Source organism: Pteropus vampyrus, unplaced genomic scaffold, assembly GCF_000151845.1.
Source record: "Pteropus vampyrus isolate Shadow unplaced genomic scaffold, Pvam_2.0 Scaffold40, whole genome shotgun sequence".
In the NCBI taxonomy this organism is placed as follows: domain Eukaryota; kingdom Metazoa; phylum Chordata; class Mammalia; order Chiroptera; family Pteropodidae; genus Pteropus; species Pteropus vampyrus.
Window position 1 is genome coordinate 5354830 of NW_011888821.1, and position 17847 is coordinate 5372676.

General features: G+C 48.5%; 1 protein-coding gene across 5 annotated transcripts in view; it reads right to left on the reverse strand.

Annotated features, from left to right (window-relative positions):
• Nucleotides 1–17847, reverse strand: part of CPPED1 (calcineurin like phosphoesterase domain containing 1) — a 106665-nt gene that overhangs the window by 23316 nt on the left and 65502 nt on the right. For 4 of the 5 annotated variants that reach the window (XM_023529639.1, XM_011358385.2, XM_023529640.1 and 1 more), the window contains exon 3: nt 13384–13806. The exons of the other annotated variant lie outside the window; for it this stretch is intronic. In XM_023529639.1, the coding sequence (XP_023385407.1) occupies nt 13384–13806 (423 nt within the window). The remainder of the gene's footprint in view (nt 1–13383; nt 13807–17847) is intronic. 5 annotated transcript variants of the gene reach the window in all.

Below are 17847 nucleotides of genomic sequence, written 5' to 3' on the forward strand. Positions count from 1 at the left end.
TGCTAGGGAACGAGAGCTCTAGGTCAGCATCGAGCCAGAGAGGTCCCGGAGGGCAGCGCTGCAGCCACAGAAATGTGGGGACCTCAGGAAGGTCAGCTCCATTTTCATAACTGGGGAAAGAAGGGTTCCAATCAGGTAGACATTCCTTAAAGACACGGCATTTGCTGCATTAGTGTGCTTTCCCACAGCCTTCAGAAGGTGGCCTTCCCTTGGCACCATCCAGGCCCTTCTCTCGTCGCTAGATGACCACAGTCTCTACGGTAACCTCGGCCACCTCACCTGCCACGACTCCCAATCATTTCCCGGCCCAACTCAGCTCTTGGACAGCTTGAAGGAGCCGTCTCCTGACGTCCGGGCAGGCGCTGCGTGCGCACTCACATTCATGCCCTTCGCCCCCGTGCCCGCTCCTCGGCGGGCTTCCCTGGGCCAGAACGCACAGTCACCAGGTGACGCAGGGTCCCTGAAGACTCCATCCCCACCACTCCCGGGCCACGCGTCCCATTGGTTTTTCTGCCTGAAACTGCTCACAGCCCTCTCCGCTCTCCATCCTCAGGCTGGTCTTTGTGGCTGCCTGGTCTCATCTTCCTTCCAGTCTCCCCTCCCTTCTGTCCCCAGATGTGCCAGGACACAGCGGTCAAGTGGCTCAAGCCAGTCAAGGGTGTGCCGGTGTTTGTGCTCGCTGTTCCACCCCATAAAAAGAAAGGAGGTGGGCAGCTGGGGTGGGAACAGCTGCTTGAGGATTTCACTAAGGATCCAGGCTCTTTCTGTTCTTTCTGCTCTGCCATCTTCAGCTTGTGGCTTTGTCCTCGAGACTGCAAGGTAGCTGATGGGCTTCCAAGCATTGTGTCCAAGTTTCAAGTAGGAAGAAGAGGGAAGGACCAACAAACAGCTTTCCTGAAAGCCGCACTTGCTAAATTCCAAGACTGGGCCACATGTAGCTATTAACAGGGTCTGGAGAGAAGTGTTTTCTGCTTGTCGTGCTGGCGTCCTGAAGAGAAAATGCATCCTGGACAGGCTGAGCAAGGTCGTCTTTCTAGTATATGTGCAGCCGAAGCTGCACAGCAGGCTTTCTAAAATGCAAAGCCTGATCTGCCAATTCACGTAAAACTTCCCACGCTCCTGCACCACCTCGGGCTCCTGATGTGGCTCCTGCTCCGTAGCATCAACACCTGAGCCCCGCTCTAGGCGCCAAGCAGCTTCGGTGCCAGCTCCAGCACACGCAGGGCTGTTCGGTGGCTCCAGTCTCGCCCACGCTCCGCCCAGGGTCTCAAATGCCCTCTCTCTGCCCACATCGGCCTGATGAACTCATGTCCATCCTTCAAGACCCCGCTTGCTCCTCTCCTCAGGAAAACATTCCGGCCAAGCTGGACCGAGTTGGTTCTCCTCCCTCCGGCTCCTTGAACACTCCTCTGCTCATCCTGCGATTTCTCATCCCCACCTTGGTGACCCTGCCGGTCTGTGAGGGCAAAGGCCAAGTCTCTACTGAAGCGAATCTCCACCTCCAGAAAGCACAGAGCTGCGCTAAAGGCGAATGGTGAATGAATGTATGAAACCTGTGGCAACTCATGTTTTAGTAGGTGTCCTGGCGGACAAACCAGAATTTCCCCTCTTTGCCAAAATTATCTAAGGAAATAAAGAGTCCCGGTAGCTTCTGATGTGACACAGCATTGCCACGTTCCCTGGGCGTCCATCCCTCTTGCGGGGAACACCGGCCTCCCGTGGGTGGAAGTCAGAGACAGTGGAATGAGCGCTGACTCTGAATCCTGTCTGTTACTTAGACGCGGCATGACCAGCTACTTTACCTCCTAGACATCCGTTCCCTCAGTCAAGAAAAAGGGGGAGAGGATGATAACAGATGCCTCGTGGAGTTGCTGAGTCTCAGAGATGGCGTGTTTAAACCCCCAGCACAGGCTCACTGGGGACATGGTGTGAACGTGAGCTCTTCCTTCCTTGTCACAGGACATAATGCTGGCTGCCTCCAGTATCCGTGCCCTTTTTCCTGATTCTTTCCTGGGAAACGTACTGTCGGGGCAGTCCTGGGCTTCATCCCTGAGACCTAGATCGAGGCGGCTGTGGCAGTCCCCTTCTTACAGCCACCCGAGGCTGGGGCAAGGTCTGCAGCCCAGGTCTGCATAGAGAGCTGTGGGGGATGCCCGCTGGGGGTCCTGAGGAATGTTGTTTCTTTTAAAAAGTCCCCCCTTCTGCCTCCAGGGGTTGTCATGTCTGAGGTGATGACCAGAGCTCTGGCAGCCACCTGAGAAGGTCCAATCGAAGAGAAGGGCCACGTGGAGAGTGGGGCGGCACGATCCTGGCCCCCGAGCTGGCTGGGCAGACAGCCTGGCAACTTTCTATTTACATGCGACGATGAACTTACTTATTCTGAGCCGCGTGAGCTGGGGCACGGCCAAAAGGAGCCAAAGGAACAGAGTCTGCCCGCTCTCCCAGAGGCCCCGGGCGCTTCCTGGGCACGGTGGGATCCGGGGCGCTTCCGCGGAAGCGTTCGGCGTTTCATCATCCTTTCCAACGCTTGTGAGGCTGCTTTCTGAGGGACCATGCGCTCGGCTGGACCGAGGCGTGGACCCAAGGCAGTGGCGGTTTGGAAGTGAGAAGCAGGTCACGCACATCAGAGGCGGAGTGCGTGTCATTAAAACACCCAAAACATGGTCAACCAGAAACAAAGGAAGAAAATCTTTTCCTTCCTTAGATTTTTAGCCTTTTACTTGTGGCTAGAAGAGATTAAGGGTAGAAGATGCTAAATGGCATACTCTGTAACACTGACACTCAGCAACTATTGTCCTTAACTGTAAGTGTCAACCGTGATTGATCTTAAGTACCCAGACCAGGGGTCAGCAAACCGCAGCCTACTGTCTGCCTGCTTAACAGGAATGTGAGCTGAGAATGCTTCTTATACTATTCAGTGGCTACGTTCAGGTTTACATAAGTATCGATGTAATGTCCTCAATTCTGCCTGTGGTCCACAGAGTCTAAAGTATTTACTCGCCGGCCCCTTTACAGAAACAGTCTGCCAACCCTCTACCTAGACTTCATCATAGGGATTCTTTTCATTATTCCTTATTCATTTATTCAGAAACTCAGAAGATTCAGAAGAGTATAAAATGTTATATACATTTATATTCCCACTCCCCACATTAACATTTTATAAGATCTGCTTTTACAGTTTTTAAGAAAGAAAAAATTATATAATTTTTATACAGTTACAGCCGAAGTCCCCTTTGACTGCCTGCTGCTGTACCAAAGGCACTTGGCTTCACTTTTAAAAGAAGTGGGCACCTCTGGCCAGAGGGTCACTGACCTCGACAAGGTTAAGAATGGCTGTCCCATCACCTGCTCTGAGGCAGGAAGTGGGGGCACTGATCGCAGTGCTTCCGTGTGCTGACGGATCAATCACCCAAAAAAGATTTCCTTCTCTTGAAAGTGGTCTTTGCCATGATACCTGGGCTTGGCACCGAGTGGGAAATTCCAGATCTAATGAATTAACTGAACATGTGCCCCAAGGCAAACATTCGACAGAGTGATTTCATAAAGACACAACCATGAAGTAAAGGTTGTTAGGAACTAAAGTAAAGGAAGGAAGAAGAAAAAATAACGCAGGAAAAAGGGAGGAGGAACGAAATGTCCCTGATGTGGAGGCTATCCACGGCAACAGGTCGGACGCTCTTAAGGGAAACCACGCCCCCATCTAACAGGTAGCAAGCCAAGGACTTACACATCTTCAACTGTGATTTATGGAGAGAGGAATTTAAATATTAAAAAAACTCTCTAGGTGTCATGAAGTCCCCACTCTAAGACCTGTGCATGAACAGGAAGTCTCTGGTTCTTCCAACTGTTCCCCCTAGACGCTGAGCTCCTCAAGGGTGAGACTGGTACTTATCATCTTTGTCCTCCCATTTCCAAATGCAGACGGCGTGTGCGGTAAGTGTTCACGAATGCACAGATGAATGTAAGAATAAGCAAAGTACCCAATCCCAGCATCAAAAGGGCCAACAGCTCTTCCGGTGAGAATGCTGAACCTCTTCCGCAAAACAGGACTTGTCACATGACCTTACCAAGACCAAGTTCAGGCGTTTGTTTCATAAATTTAAAAATGTACATGCATTTCTAAGATTTGGGCTTGTGTGTGCACAAAGAAGCTGAAGACAGTAGTGTTTATCACAGAAAAAATGGAAACAACTTAAATATGCAATGAACCAGTGTGTCTATGTAGTACAAAATATCTGTGGTTTGGAGAAGATTTTGAATGACACTATGTATGTCAAAGTCATGCTTCTAAAATGCTCATATGATACGATTTCAGCTGTACGAAAAGAAGGAACTTCTTAATAACACGAAAACATTAATGAAGGGATCGCAAGTAAACCAAGCCCCTACTCAGAACGCCCCAACCCGGGCAACCAGGCAGACAGTACCTTTGCATTAAGTCACAAATCATACCAAAGACGCAGGATTTCACAAAGCGAAGAAAGTGACACTGGGGAGCTGGGGAACTACAGCGAAGTCACTGACACATACGGCTTTGGCAGAGTGAATACACACACACGCCGGTTCTTGAGAACGGCGATACCCAGATAATGGAAGAGGCCCTTGGGAAAATGCGAATGTGTTTTTCTCTTAGGAAAATGACCCTCAGTGATGCTGCAGCTGGCATCAAATGTCAAGTGCAGGGTGCTGTCAAACAAGTATTTTAGACAATGTCGGTCAAGGAATCCAAGCCGACGTGGCTTAGTCTTTGTTCATTCCAAGGGTTGGTGTATATCTGCAGTAACAGCCACTACTTTATCCAATACGAGTTGAAATAAACTGGTTGCCATAGTTTGTCTTTGTTTTCAAGATAATGTCTCAAATCCACCTTTACTTTTTTCAATCTTTTCTATGAGCTGCAGTCCCTATTTTTTAAGTGAGATTTTGTGGGTGCTCATAAATCCTCAGATAAGAGCCCACCTGAAACTGTACCGCTGGGGAGCCAGCCGGGGAGTCTGTCGGGGTGGAACAGATCCCTGTGTTTCATGAAAACACCAAAAACAGCATCTTTGTCTGCAGAAAGCACAATTCACATACTCAGGGTGAAAGGATAAGCTGAGAGGCTTATCCTGGAAAAAAAAAAAATGCTGTTTCCTGGGACAAAAGGGGCCTGCCACACCGAGGAGACCCCCTGGGCCCTCACTCTGCAGACCTCTTCAGGCATTCCCATTCTGAGCCCCTACGTCTGGCTGGACCAGCTCCTTCCCTGAGACAGCCTTGAAGAAGGGCAGGGAGAAGGTGGACGCTGGTGGTGAGCAGGTGGGACCGGGCCCAGCACAAGGTGGCCTGGCTCCTCATGCACTCAACTCACTACCCCGACAGCAATGAGGTTAAGAGACCCCAGAGTCAGAGCCATGGGACCCGGGCCCAGCTTTGCCACCTCCCAGCTGTGTGGATCCGGGTAAGCTGATCAGTCTCTCTGTGCCTGTTTCCTTGTCTGTAAAGTCAGAATAGCACCGTGGTCTAGTATTTAATAAGTGGTGATTATTATTAGATTAATGTAATGTTAATTGTGTTTTAAGTGGCTTATGGAGTAAAACTGATAGTCGAGGAAGCTGGTTACCCTGTGTTTTTTAGCACCCATTGGTGGCATGTCATCGAGCTGTCCCTGGGACATGACACCCCAGTGTGGTGGGCAGAGCAGCAGTAGAAAGAACAGAGCCAGAAAGACTCGGGTTCCAATTCTGGTAACACCTGGGCAACCCAGCAGCGGGTCAGAGGTATGAACTCAAAGAAAAAGAGCAAATAAGATCCTTACACTTGGATTTATCTAATATTGTCATTTACATGTTTGATAATGATAATGAGGACAGGAAGATGGATAATATTAACAGCCCTGCCATTACTGAGCACTTACCAGGAACCAGACACTGTCAAGGTGTTAGATGATCTCATTTGATCCCCGCAAAAACCTGACTATCGCTATTCCTGCCTCTGTGACCTGAACAAGTGATTCAGCCTCCACGACTTGAGCGCGTCCGTAAAATGCAGAGAACAGCAACACCTTGTAGGGTTGTCGTGCAGGCTGTGGTGACAATGGGAACATCCACTGACGATCATGTAATAAAAAAAAAAAACAACGGAACTATTCATGGCTCTCAAGTAGCTTGTTAATCATCTGCCTTTTCAGGAAGAAAACTGCTCTGTGAGGTACTTCCTTCAGTGGTACCATGGATGAAGTGAGGTGACAGTCCTCTCAAGGAAACAGAAGCACAGACCCCTACGCTGGCAGGAGGCTCACGGCTAACGTGGCTGCTACCTGGGCGATGTTCCTGCAGGTAACGCCTCACCTGGACTCCCAATAGTGCCTTAGATAAAGAAGACGTCAAAGAAAAAGTCTTTTTCCTCCTTCTTACGTGTCAATAATGTCCGTTTAAAATGGACTCAGGGGCCGGAGAGGCCCTGCCTTGCCTCTTGCTGCCGTGTGCTCAGTGTCCTTGCCTACACTGCCGACACGGCCAAAACATCCCTGGGGCTGTGAGAGGGGGCGCGAAGCACCGTGTCTGCACCAGGAGGTGTCACCAAACGGGTGCCATTCTCTTACTTCCAAATGAACCACCAACGTGCAAACACTTTTGTTAAGTAAACTAGAAAAATGAAATTAAAGCAGCTTCTAGCTTATTTTACGTAGCAATAGCCTAAATTTGTACTTATACTGTTGGGAATAGTAGGGGCAAACGCCTCTTAAATGAAAGCAAGTCCAGCAAATGAAAAACACCTTGAGCTGGTATCGGAAGAGCGCTCGGCCAAGCGAGGGATATTTCAGTCTGACAAAGGAGCCCCACTGCTCATTTCAGAATGACACTAATTGCTATTTTTAAACTATGACCCAAAAAGAGAGGATATAATATTTTGACTTGACACATTTAAACAGATACCACTGTTCCCCATGCGCTCGTGGCTCCTTTCTGAATGCTGCAATGAGACTTTTCAACGAGCTTCATGATTTTTAGTTGAAGAGTGATCTTCAATACTGAGAAGGAACCGCTACCTGCTTTGTTCATTTCTGTCCTCAGTGCCTAGCACAGGGCCCACGTATCTGTTGAAATGAATAAACGCTGCCTTAACTTTGGGAACCAGCAGTACACATTTACACATGCCAGATTCTCGACTTATAAATATTTACCATCGGGACTTGATTTTAGCTTTAATTAGCCCAACTGTTAAGGATACCTCCAAAGTGAGAAATGCAATCCATCACTTTGCACCAGATGTAGCTTCGGCGGTTGGTCTTTTATCTAGGTTTATAAAGAATGAAACGTAGACATCAAATGACTAAAGCATGATGTCTTTATGGTGGTGAATTGACTGAGCCATAAGACAGACTAAACCTTGGAAAAATGAACTCAAGACCAAATCGTAAAAAAAATATTAAAGAGGGTAAATTCCTCAAGCTAGAAACTCTAGATTCTACAGATGCTTAAAAAGGATTGTTTGTGAGTTCTCCCTTGATAGTTAAAAGAGAACCCTTAAGATAGTTTTTAAAATGCATTTTAAACAGCGGGCATCCTAAGACGATTGCCATTGTCCTGTGGACACATTTACTGGATTCAGAAAACTCTGACTATGAAGTTATGCCTTCAAAGACGTGTTTACTAACACATTAGCTGGTGAGATATGTGCTTTAAAAAAATACATGAAGAGTCAAATTCTAGCACTAAATTCCATAGGAATTTTCCATCAATTCAGTGCTTCCCAATCTTTTAAACGAATACGCTCTTTTGATAAAACTAAAATAACATGCATTCCACACCCGTGGTGAAGTCTCAGACCCCCTGAGATAGTCCACCTTCCTGCACGTCCTGGGAGCCAAGAGGTTTCCTGTCTAGCTTCACTTCCTGTAGGTCGTACTAGGAAGAGCTGTTAATTCCTTCCTCTTCAATTTACAAAGTTAAGTTAGCACACTGCAGTCATGCCCCCGGACTCCACGTGCCTCTCCTTGCCTGGAGATTCTCACTTGCAAGGAGTTCCTGCCCCTCCTGCCAACCCCCAGCCTGGGGTGAAGAGTACCACTCAGACCTCAGGACACAGCCAGATGCCACCAGAGCAAACTTGCCTGCTGGGTGCTCGAAACTCAGTCCAGGGTCACAGGACAACAAAGAACCCTTTATCAAGCACATACTATGCTCCAGCACAACGCCAAGAGCTTTTACACACACCTCACTCTACTTGATTCTCAGGCCAACCCTACGAGGTTGGGACGACACCTGTGCTTAACGAGTGAGAAGACTAAGGAAGAGAGGTGTTCAGCAGCTTCTGTGGAGCCGCTCGGCGGGGGCGAAGCACCAGAGGGTTTGAACCTAGGTCTGTCCAGCGTCAAAGCCTGTCTGCTCGCCCTTGGCGTTACGTGGCGTCGCCTGTCCTGCCGGCACCAACACGGCACCAACAAGTCACCCTGTCCCACCTTCATGAGTTTTGCCTTACCCACATACTTCCCATACTATTATTTACTTCATGTTTTTCTTTCAGTTGGTGAACTAGTTATATTTTTTTAAGGTATGTTAAAATAAACACGTGTTAAATTTTAAGTGCCTCCCATGTACCCTCCCGCCTCCACCCCCACCTCCGATTATACCACGGGCCTCCGATGGAGTGTGCCTCACCCAGGCACGCCCTCCACTGCGGAACCTGAGTCTTGCTCAGGGTGTTGTCACAGTGGTGCCACCACAAGCATCCCGGAGCTGGACACATGCACAGTATGGACAACGTCTTGCGGGGAGAAAGAGTGACACACTGAAATAGGAATTTTTCTCTAACCAAGGGTGAGAAAACTACGGCCTGTAGGCCAGCCACCTGTTTTTGTAAATAACTGGCACTCAGTCTGAGAAGGCCTTCATGCTTCAAAGGTAGAGCTGGCCTACAGGCCGTACAAGATTGCAAGACTGCAGCCCAGAATGTCTGGCCCTCTGCAGAAGAAGCCTGCCAACCCCTGCTCTGGGTAACGCGTCCCCACCTCACGGTCGGTCGGTAAACACCAGTCTACAGGGACGGTACCTATGATTCTGCTGAAGAACAGACCTGAGTCAAGCTTAAAACAATGCCATTTAACGAATATTTATTTACGGAGGGGCTACTATGTGGCAGTCTTGGCCAGTGGCTGGCTTACAAAGGTGAGCAAAGCTGGGATCCCACTTCCTGAAAGAAGCAGGATATGAACAAATAATACGACACGGTAAGATGTTAGGGTAGAATTTGATGTTTTATTTTTTTCCTATAAAGTGAACCCTGGAAACCTAACCTTTTTGTTCTTTAAAACTTTGAAATTCTAAAACCATAACCTTGGGCTAAGATCTCTCTCCCTCTAGTTTTTTTTTTTTTTTTTTTTTAAGCATAAATACTAGAGATAAAACTATAATTCTGTGAAATTACTCATTAACTTTTGCAGGAAGATCGACTTATTGGATTTTTCATAATTGCCAAATTCGCTCTGGGCTCTCTACTATACAGTTCTAATCTCTCTGTTGAGAGTGGAAAAAAGAAAAGGTAACGAAACATAAAAGCAAGCAGTTAAATAGCTGGACTTTTGTTTTTTAATACTCAGTTTTTAAATTGGAATCCATATTGGCTGGGTCGCATATTAACCTTATGCTGAAAAAGGCACAAGAGACAGAGACAATGGCCAGGTTCAACCAACATTTCATTATCTGCTATCTATCTTTGCAACTTCAACTAGGTATCAGGTGAATTAAGGGGAAAACCAATTTCTACATCCCATGGAGATGATGAAATTGATTATCCTCAGGCAGAGCAAAAAGAAGACAGAGAAGACCGGGCGCTGCTTCACATCTGTGCATCTGTCCTGCCCTGATAACTATTTATTTGCACTGGCTATTGATATTTTTGTATTATACAAAGGCAGTTTCCTGTTGAGCTTCAGAAGTAGAGACAGAAAGCATCTGTTTCTAGGGAAACCTGAGCTGGGAAGTTTGCAGGCTTCGATTCACAGACGCAGCCCCATGCATGCAGTGGCCCACTGTACAGTGACACCCCTCCCCCTCCGCTCCCTCGTCCCATTTGGAAATCAGTGCAACGGTGTTCGTTATTAAATCACTGATGCATCCCACACAATGACTCAGAATTATTCAGTAAGCTTGCTGGAAGGAAGCTGGGTTTTACCTCCGTGGTGGTTTGAGGAGGGATGTGCTCTTGCAAAGGATATTTTATAACAACACAATTATCGTAATTAAAAGCTACCCTGGATATTCTGATGAGCTTTTGACATATTTTTGAGTACTGGCATTTTAAGCACAAGGAGATAAATGAGACCAAAATAGTATTAGGGAATAATATTGCTCTGTGGGGGAAAAGCAAAGGCAATATTAAATACCATCTGCCAGCATCGCCCCCAATTTTATGATGGTCTTTAAGTTAATTAATTTCACAAAATGTCATCTGAACTTCTGACTTTCCAAAATGAGTTCAAATTACAATGCTGTGCCCCAAGTAATCTCCTGCATAACTGAGCCACGGGCACATCTATTCCTCGTGAGAGCCACCTACCTGAGCCTCTTAAACCAAACAGATCACTTAGCCTGCCACAGAGCTGTGTCCATCTCTGACCCGCTCTCTTCCGGAAGTTGCCCATGGCTTGTTCTGTGTTTGAAAGGCCATTAAGCAAAGGGCCTGCTTTGGTTAAGCTGCTGAAACTGACAAATGACTGCAGGCAGGGCACCCATCTCTCTGGTTTTCTTTGTAGCAGCAGGTTGAGATGAAGATCCGAAGGCCAGAAGCCAAGAAGAGGACACCATCTCATACATACGTGAAGGTGGTCCCCAGTGGAAATACCGGGGGGCCACTTCTGAAGAGAGCAACTGACTGCTGAGTGAACCTAGAAAGCCAGCATGTGGATCAGAGCAGAAAGACTAACACGAGGCTCTCCCCAAGACTGAAGGACTTGGAGGCTGTGTGATGTGGGCTGACACTCGGGACACACCATGGGAGGAATGCCTGGAGCCCAGCAAGAACACAGACTTGGTCTGCTCTGTGCCTGGCATACAGTGGGTGCCAAACAAAGACACGAGCTGTGTCAGCTGGCCACTGAGGGAAAGGGCATGAGTCAGAGAGCTGCAGTCCTTCGTCCGCCCCACAAACCTCGAGGAGGCATTCACTATGCACTAAGACCCGAGCTGGGCCTTCTAGACGCAGAGGGGGAGAGAACAGCGTGCCTGTGCTCAAGAAGCTCAGAGCCTGGTGGGGCACTTGGGCAAGTCAAGACGTACAAATCTGCTGGGACCAAGGGAAGATGAAGAGGAAGGCAGGTGGGGCTTGCGGCACCTCGTACAGAAGGTGTCAAGCTTGGGTAGGAGTTGGCCAGGTGGAACCGACGAGGTAGAGACGGCGGTGAAGGGTCTGGCTTCTCCAGGGGGTGAGGAGGCCTCGGCAGGGCGGAGGCTGAGGAGCCATATGCCCCTCTGGCTGCCGGGTGGAGAATGGACTGGAATGGGGTAAGAGTGGGGCAAGGCCTAGCTCAGTGCTGTCGCTATGACCCAGCTGGGTGGCCTAAAGAACTGGACAGACTGGAGAGATTAAGGAGGTAAGATAAAGACACAAGCTTTATCAGTCTTCCTGGGCAAGCAGGCCCCACTGGAGGTGGTCCATCGGGGCCCTGGAGCCTCAGGCTGTTCCGAGTGGAATAAGAAGGCTAGCTCCGCGCTCTGTGCCACGCTTAGCAAGCAACCTCTCGATGATAATTTGGTGTCCCATGTCGCTGTGACTACAGAAGGAGGCTGTGCTACTGGGGCTGAGGGGACGGGTTCAGCCTCGCCCTAAATCAATCAGCTGGCACTGCGGTGGCAGCTACTCGTCTCTGTGGGGTCCACCTCCGAGACAAAGACCAGGTCTGGGTGTGCCTGCACATCCTTTTGGAGCGTGCGGGGCTGCAGGCCTGACAGGTGAGGAGGCTGCAGTACCCGAGATGATGCCCCCTCTGGGGCTCCTGGTAGGCGGGCAGCAGGCTTTCCCGAGGATGCCGTGTGAGAACTGTGGGCTCTCTCTTTACAAGTGTCTACAGGTCTCCGTATCTGGGGGTGATCGCGGTGCACGTGTGCTCCATCCTACGACAGGAAACCACTTGCCACTCAAGACTGTGGTTGACGAACGGAGAACAAAGAGCAGCCTGGCGGATGGCATGTGCATCATTTAACGTCTGATGTAAAAGGAATCGTTTGTGTGGCATTAAACGTTCTCTCTGACATTATTCTGTTACAAAATAGTCTCCGTGATGGTGCTGATGCCATCTTGACACTTCATTTCCTTGTCATCAGAACGGTTTTCTGCACCAACTCAAGCATGGCATAAAATTTCAAAGGCCTTAATAGAAGTTTTCTAACTTCATCTCTATGGAACAGTTGGAAAATGTCTCCAATTATGCAAGCTTTTTGTGAAATGCCTCAAAAATACAGAAGGGCCTATTGTACGTTTTGCAAGTAAATGAGAACACATTTAATGCTCAAGGATGAAAAGAAGGGTGTCAGAATTTTTTTTTTTAACGAGTGTTCGTTACTGGGTCAGGCTTCCTCCCTCTCCCTACCCTCTAATAAGTAAATATATTTAAATTTTAGAAAAGTCTGATGAAGTACTCGGGAAAGATCTAAAAGGAGGCATTACGACCAAAACAAAGACACACAGTTGTCAAAACCGGAATACTGCCAGATCACTGCTAACTCAGAACGCACTGTTTTCCGTGCGCGGATACTGCAGATGCTCCCAGGAAAAATGTGTATGTGAGGTGGTGCCACACCGAGCACCAGCGGCAGCTGAGGTCTCCACCAAGGGAGCGACTTCCTTTTGTGTGAGTGTGCGTGCACGTGTCAAAGGTGTGATCAGCTAAAGACACACAGAGCAGTGAGATCACACTGGCTTCGCTTCCCTGACCTGGTTCTGGAGGACTCCGTCTCTCTAAACGAAAGCTGGCGAGGCCCAGGACCTGCCTGATACAGCCCATTCGAGGCTCCAGGTTACAGCTGATGCGAGCATGAAGCCTGGCTCTTGAAGATCGGCCTGCCTCTCAGAGAAACGAGGACAGGTGCCTTGGCATCTTCCTCCTTCTGGGGCACTCGGAGCCACACTCGGAGCCCCCCTCACTGCTAACCCGCTACCTGCAGGGCTCCCATCCTTAGCTGCTCACAACCAGCCTAGGAGAGCTACTTCTGCTATTTCTACCTCGCGGACGAGGAAACTGAGGCTCAGAAGGGCTATGTGGCTTCTCCAAGGCCACATGGCCAGTGAGTGACAGAGCTGGGCTGCTCTCTCCCCTTTGCCCAGCTGCAGAGGGGCAGGAGAAGGATCCGGAAGCCGCCTCTTCAGATCACCCTTCCACCCAGACGCCAGGGGCCCAGGAGCTACCTGCTCTGGTGAACTTGTCGGCCACCTCCCTCCGAATGGCCCGGGTGAGGTTGAAGTAGTTGTCGTCCTCGTCGATGCTCTGGAGGAACAGCGGGATGTGCTGGAAGACGATGGCGTGCTGGCACCTGCGCTGCTTCGCGAGGCCCAGCTGCTGATCCAGCCACGCGTCCTGGGCCTGCTTCAAGGCAGGGCACCCGGAGGAGTTGTACAGGAACTGGGAGTTGAGGACCAGGAACAGGACGCCCCCGACCCAGAAGCTGAAATAGTCATCTCCCCACGTCTGCTGAAACTCTGCGATGGTCTCGGGGGTGGGGACGTTGCCCACGTCGTGGTTGCCGCTGACAAGGACCAGCGGGATCTCGCTGTCCACGTGCCTGAGCACCCGCTGCAGGTCTGCCGTCTGCTCCTTCCGCCAGGGCATCCCTGCAAGAGTGAGGGTCACGTCCTGACATGGCCAAGGCTGCTTATGCATTTACCAACACCGAACAAGAGAGAAGAATCTAGAAATCCCTTCATCCCGGCACGTGGAAACTGCAAAACACCCATGTGCTAAAAGCAGATCGACAAGTGAGATGGACACTTGTCCCCCTGGGTTGAACTGTCCTCCCGGGACGCCCTGGAAATTCAATGCCCGAGTGGCCATCTGACCCAGCGCTGCTCCCTGAGAGATGGGAGAGTAATACTAAATAATAGTGAAGCTTAGTTTCTATCTTTTATTTAGATGAAAAACAAATATAAATAGTTGTAACATCTCTGCCCCATCTCAGCAGGTCACGATGTGCACGCCTGCGGTGTGTGGGCCCAGCTCTGAGCCCCAGGCCCCAACCAGAAGTTTTCATACTGCGTTCGTGGCCCTGCAGATTGTGTGAGCATCTTCACGGGAAAACTTCTCAGAACCGGAATGGCTTGGCCAATGGCACATGCGTCTCACTGTGCCCCTCATACAGGGAATGAGGCGCTTTACACGCTACTAACGAGGCGTCAGGGTGCGAGGGCTCAACATCTTAACGCTAAGCGTACCGCCCCGCACACAGGATTCAGTCTGAAGGTCACTATTCTGATAAAGAGTTGGAAAGCGTGTGGGGACCCTCCTCGCCTCCATACTTCCTATAACATATTAAAACTTTAATAAATGGGTGTTTTAATGACCTATTCAGTCCCACATCTGTTTTTTTGAGCCATTTATTCAGCAAATATTTACTGAGTGCCCACTACGTATAAGGCACTGATTTCATTACTGGGGGCCAGCCGAGAGCCGAAGACACACAAATTCTTCCCTTCAAACCAAGGAGTCCGATAACTTGTCCGGGAAATTGTAGATGTGCGCCCAGCAGTTTCAGATGTTATGAAGCGTTACCGAGAGTAGCAGAAAGGACAACATTCGCAGCATTTTAGTCCTGAGGAGTTTCCCTGGCATCGCGCAAAGCCAGCCTAAGAATAATAAAGAAGAGCCTGCTTTCTTAGGGATGATGAAAACTCGCCTGAAAAACATTGTCGTAAACAGGAAAATGATACCCAATATTTCATTTTCGTCATGAATTAACAAGAAAGTAGAAAAGTCTATATGAAACAATTATGGCTAAGACAGACCATAAAGCAGAAATAAAGGAATTCAGTCTAGATGGTCATAAAATAGGCGGATGTGAAATAGGAACTCATAGAACTCAGGAAAGAAACACAGGGAACAGACAAAACCATTTCAGAAATTATGACTGTGAAGAGATTAGCAGCAGCGAGATTTCCTTTAAGCCAAGGACATGCCAGTTTTTCTAAATATCCCATGTGAGCTTACGAAGACTGTGTATTCTCTAATTGTTGAATGTGGAGATCCTCATATTTCCACTCAATCAAACCTGTTAATGGTGTGATTCAAATCTCCTGTCATTATCCTTTGCTTTTGGTCCACTGGTCTGCATCAATTTCTGAAAGACTTAGTTAAGTTGCCATTGTAATTGTAGACCGATCCATTTCTCCTTATAATTCTGCCAACTTTTGTTTTCATTTACTTTTATCTGCACTGTCAGATGCCTAGGAGTTGAGGATTTCTATATCTCACTGAAGTATTTTTATATTTAATCCTAATAAAATAAATAAAAAGAGAAGAAAGAGGTAGGTCCACTCTTTGGAATGTGGCTATCCCATTGGCCCCGCACCATTTGTCGTCAAGACGAGCCTTTCCTCACTGAAGTATCTCGGCAACTCTCTCAGAAATCAATTGACCCTAAAAGCGAGGGTTTATTTCTGGACTCTTAATTCTATCCCACTGCTCCATATATCTATCCTTAAGCCAGCACCACAGAGCTTGATAACTGCAGCTTTTCAGTAAGTGTAACATCAGGAAGTGAGCCTCCGACTTTGTTCTTCATGCAAGGCTGTTTTCGCTATTCCGAGTCCCCTAGATTTCCTAATGAATTTTAGGCTCATCCTGTGGTAACTGTAGAGTCAAGGATAGCTAAGCTCACGGTCCACCGCTGAAGCGGCACAGGGACTTTCAGGAAAGCTGGTTTGGGTTTCTGTCAGTGCAGACACGCTCACGGCCATGAACTGTTCTGGAACTGGACCGTGACCCAGCAGGGTTGGCCCACGCCCAGAGACTAAAGGTGACAGGCACTTCTGAAAATAATGTCTCGATGCCCCGTGCCCCTGCCCTATACAAGGGAGGGAGCGGTGAGGGCACGGGCGCCCCGACGTGTTCTGAGAAGGGTGGCATGTTGGAAGGGCTATGTCCTCATGCAGGTCCCCCTGCAAAAGGCAGATGGGACGGGTTACAGTGGGGTGAATGGCCAGAGAGGGGCTGGCAGAGGAGCTATTTTATGGTTTTCAGCCAAGAGGAAATAAAAGCTGGAACCGGGGTGTGACACTAGAAATGGGAAGAAAGGAGACGATCTAAACGTGTACAAGCTTCATCCTGTCTGAGTGAGAAAACACGGAGGAGAAAATACGTGAATGTTCTGTCATTGTGTGAACTTGTTCTTGCCAGCCAAGGTTACTCCCCCCGCTTCTCCAAAGTGATCATCTCTCTAGTATTTAGATTCTTTAGAGCCAACTCTGCTGCTACTTACTATAAGATGTGTACATATATAGCAATGGAATATTTGACTTAACAAAATACCACTGGGCACATGCAAGACATAGGACAATGCAATGTCCAGAGACAAAGCAGCTCTGGGACAGTTATAAGCAGATTCACCTCTGGGGCTGGCAAGTCCCCTCACAGAAAGAAATGAGCACAATTCACTTCTGTTATAGTTGCTGGGGTGTCAGAAGCGTGAAAAGGTCTTATTTAGAATGATTGCCTCTTTTTACTTTAAGATTCTATTTTATAATCTGGAGTCGGGCACCCGTGGCTATGCCTCTAAATCTTGGGTTCCATCTGGGATTTTAAATATACAACCTAATGAAAAGTTAATAGGAGTTTCACAGTTAAATTCCAAACACAGAAACTGCTCTTTCAAAGCCAGAGGCAAAAATCTAAAAAGCCCCAGTCATCAAAGGCTAGAAGAACAGAAATTATTTGTCTTCAGCTAGGCGTTTACTCAACACCTGCTGTCCTACTGTGTGCTAGGTCATGGCCACACTAGTGTTAAGTGAGATGTTATCTTTGTTCTCTTGGAGTTCAAAGTCCAGAGCGGAACCAGACATGGAAACAGGTGATGACCACGCACTGTAAAGGTAGGTGATGGGAACACCAGGCCCTGTGGAAGCACAGGTTGGGGTAACCAACACGGCCGGGGGGCGCGAGATAGCCTTCCCAGAGGACGCAACAGCACAAGGCTTAGGAGGAACCGGGGCCTGCCCTCAACAGCAAGGGGCGCTCCTAGGCAAAGGAATGGCAGGGCAAAGGAAGAGGCATCAGAAGGAAGACCTGACGCTTTCTGGAAAGTGGGGCAGTGAAGCGTGTGCCAGCCAGAGTAATAAAGGGAGCTTGCTTACATTTTTGGAGTGTCTACTGTGTACTCAGCACCGAGCTAAGTGCTTTACACAGCTATCTCATTCGCTCCTACGAGAACCCTATGCAGTAGAATTAGGAATACAAATGAGGAAACTGAGGCACAGGGGAGGCCCTCGTTCAAGGTCACAGAGTTCCTAAGTGGCATGGCTGAATTTTAACCCAGGTAGGGCTGCTAGATAAAATGTAAAACATCCAGTTAAAAGTGAATTCAAATGGATAATTTTTTTAGTATATTCCTGTATTTTTATTTGCTAAATCTGGCAACCCGAAATCCAGGTCCCATCGGGTTAACCCAGCCTGACTCCAGAGCTGGTGCTCTCAGCTACGGATGGAAAAGGGCCATACACCATCTCCTGGCTGGTATCATGAGCAGATGCAGGGTGAACGTGATCCGGGGGAGAGAGCGAGCTGCAGGAAACTCCGTGGGTCTACATGGAGATGCAAGACGACGATCACTTAAAGAGTTAATCGGCCTGACCACATTTTTCTTGATATGTTACCCATCCAGCTAA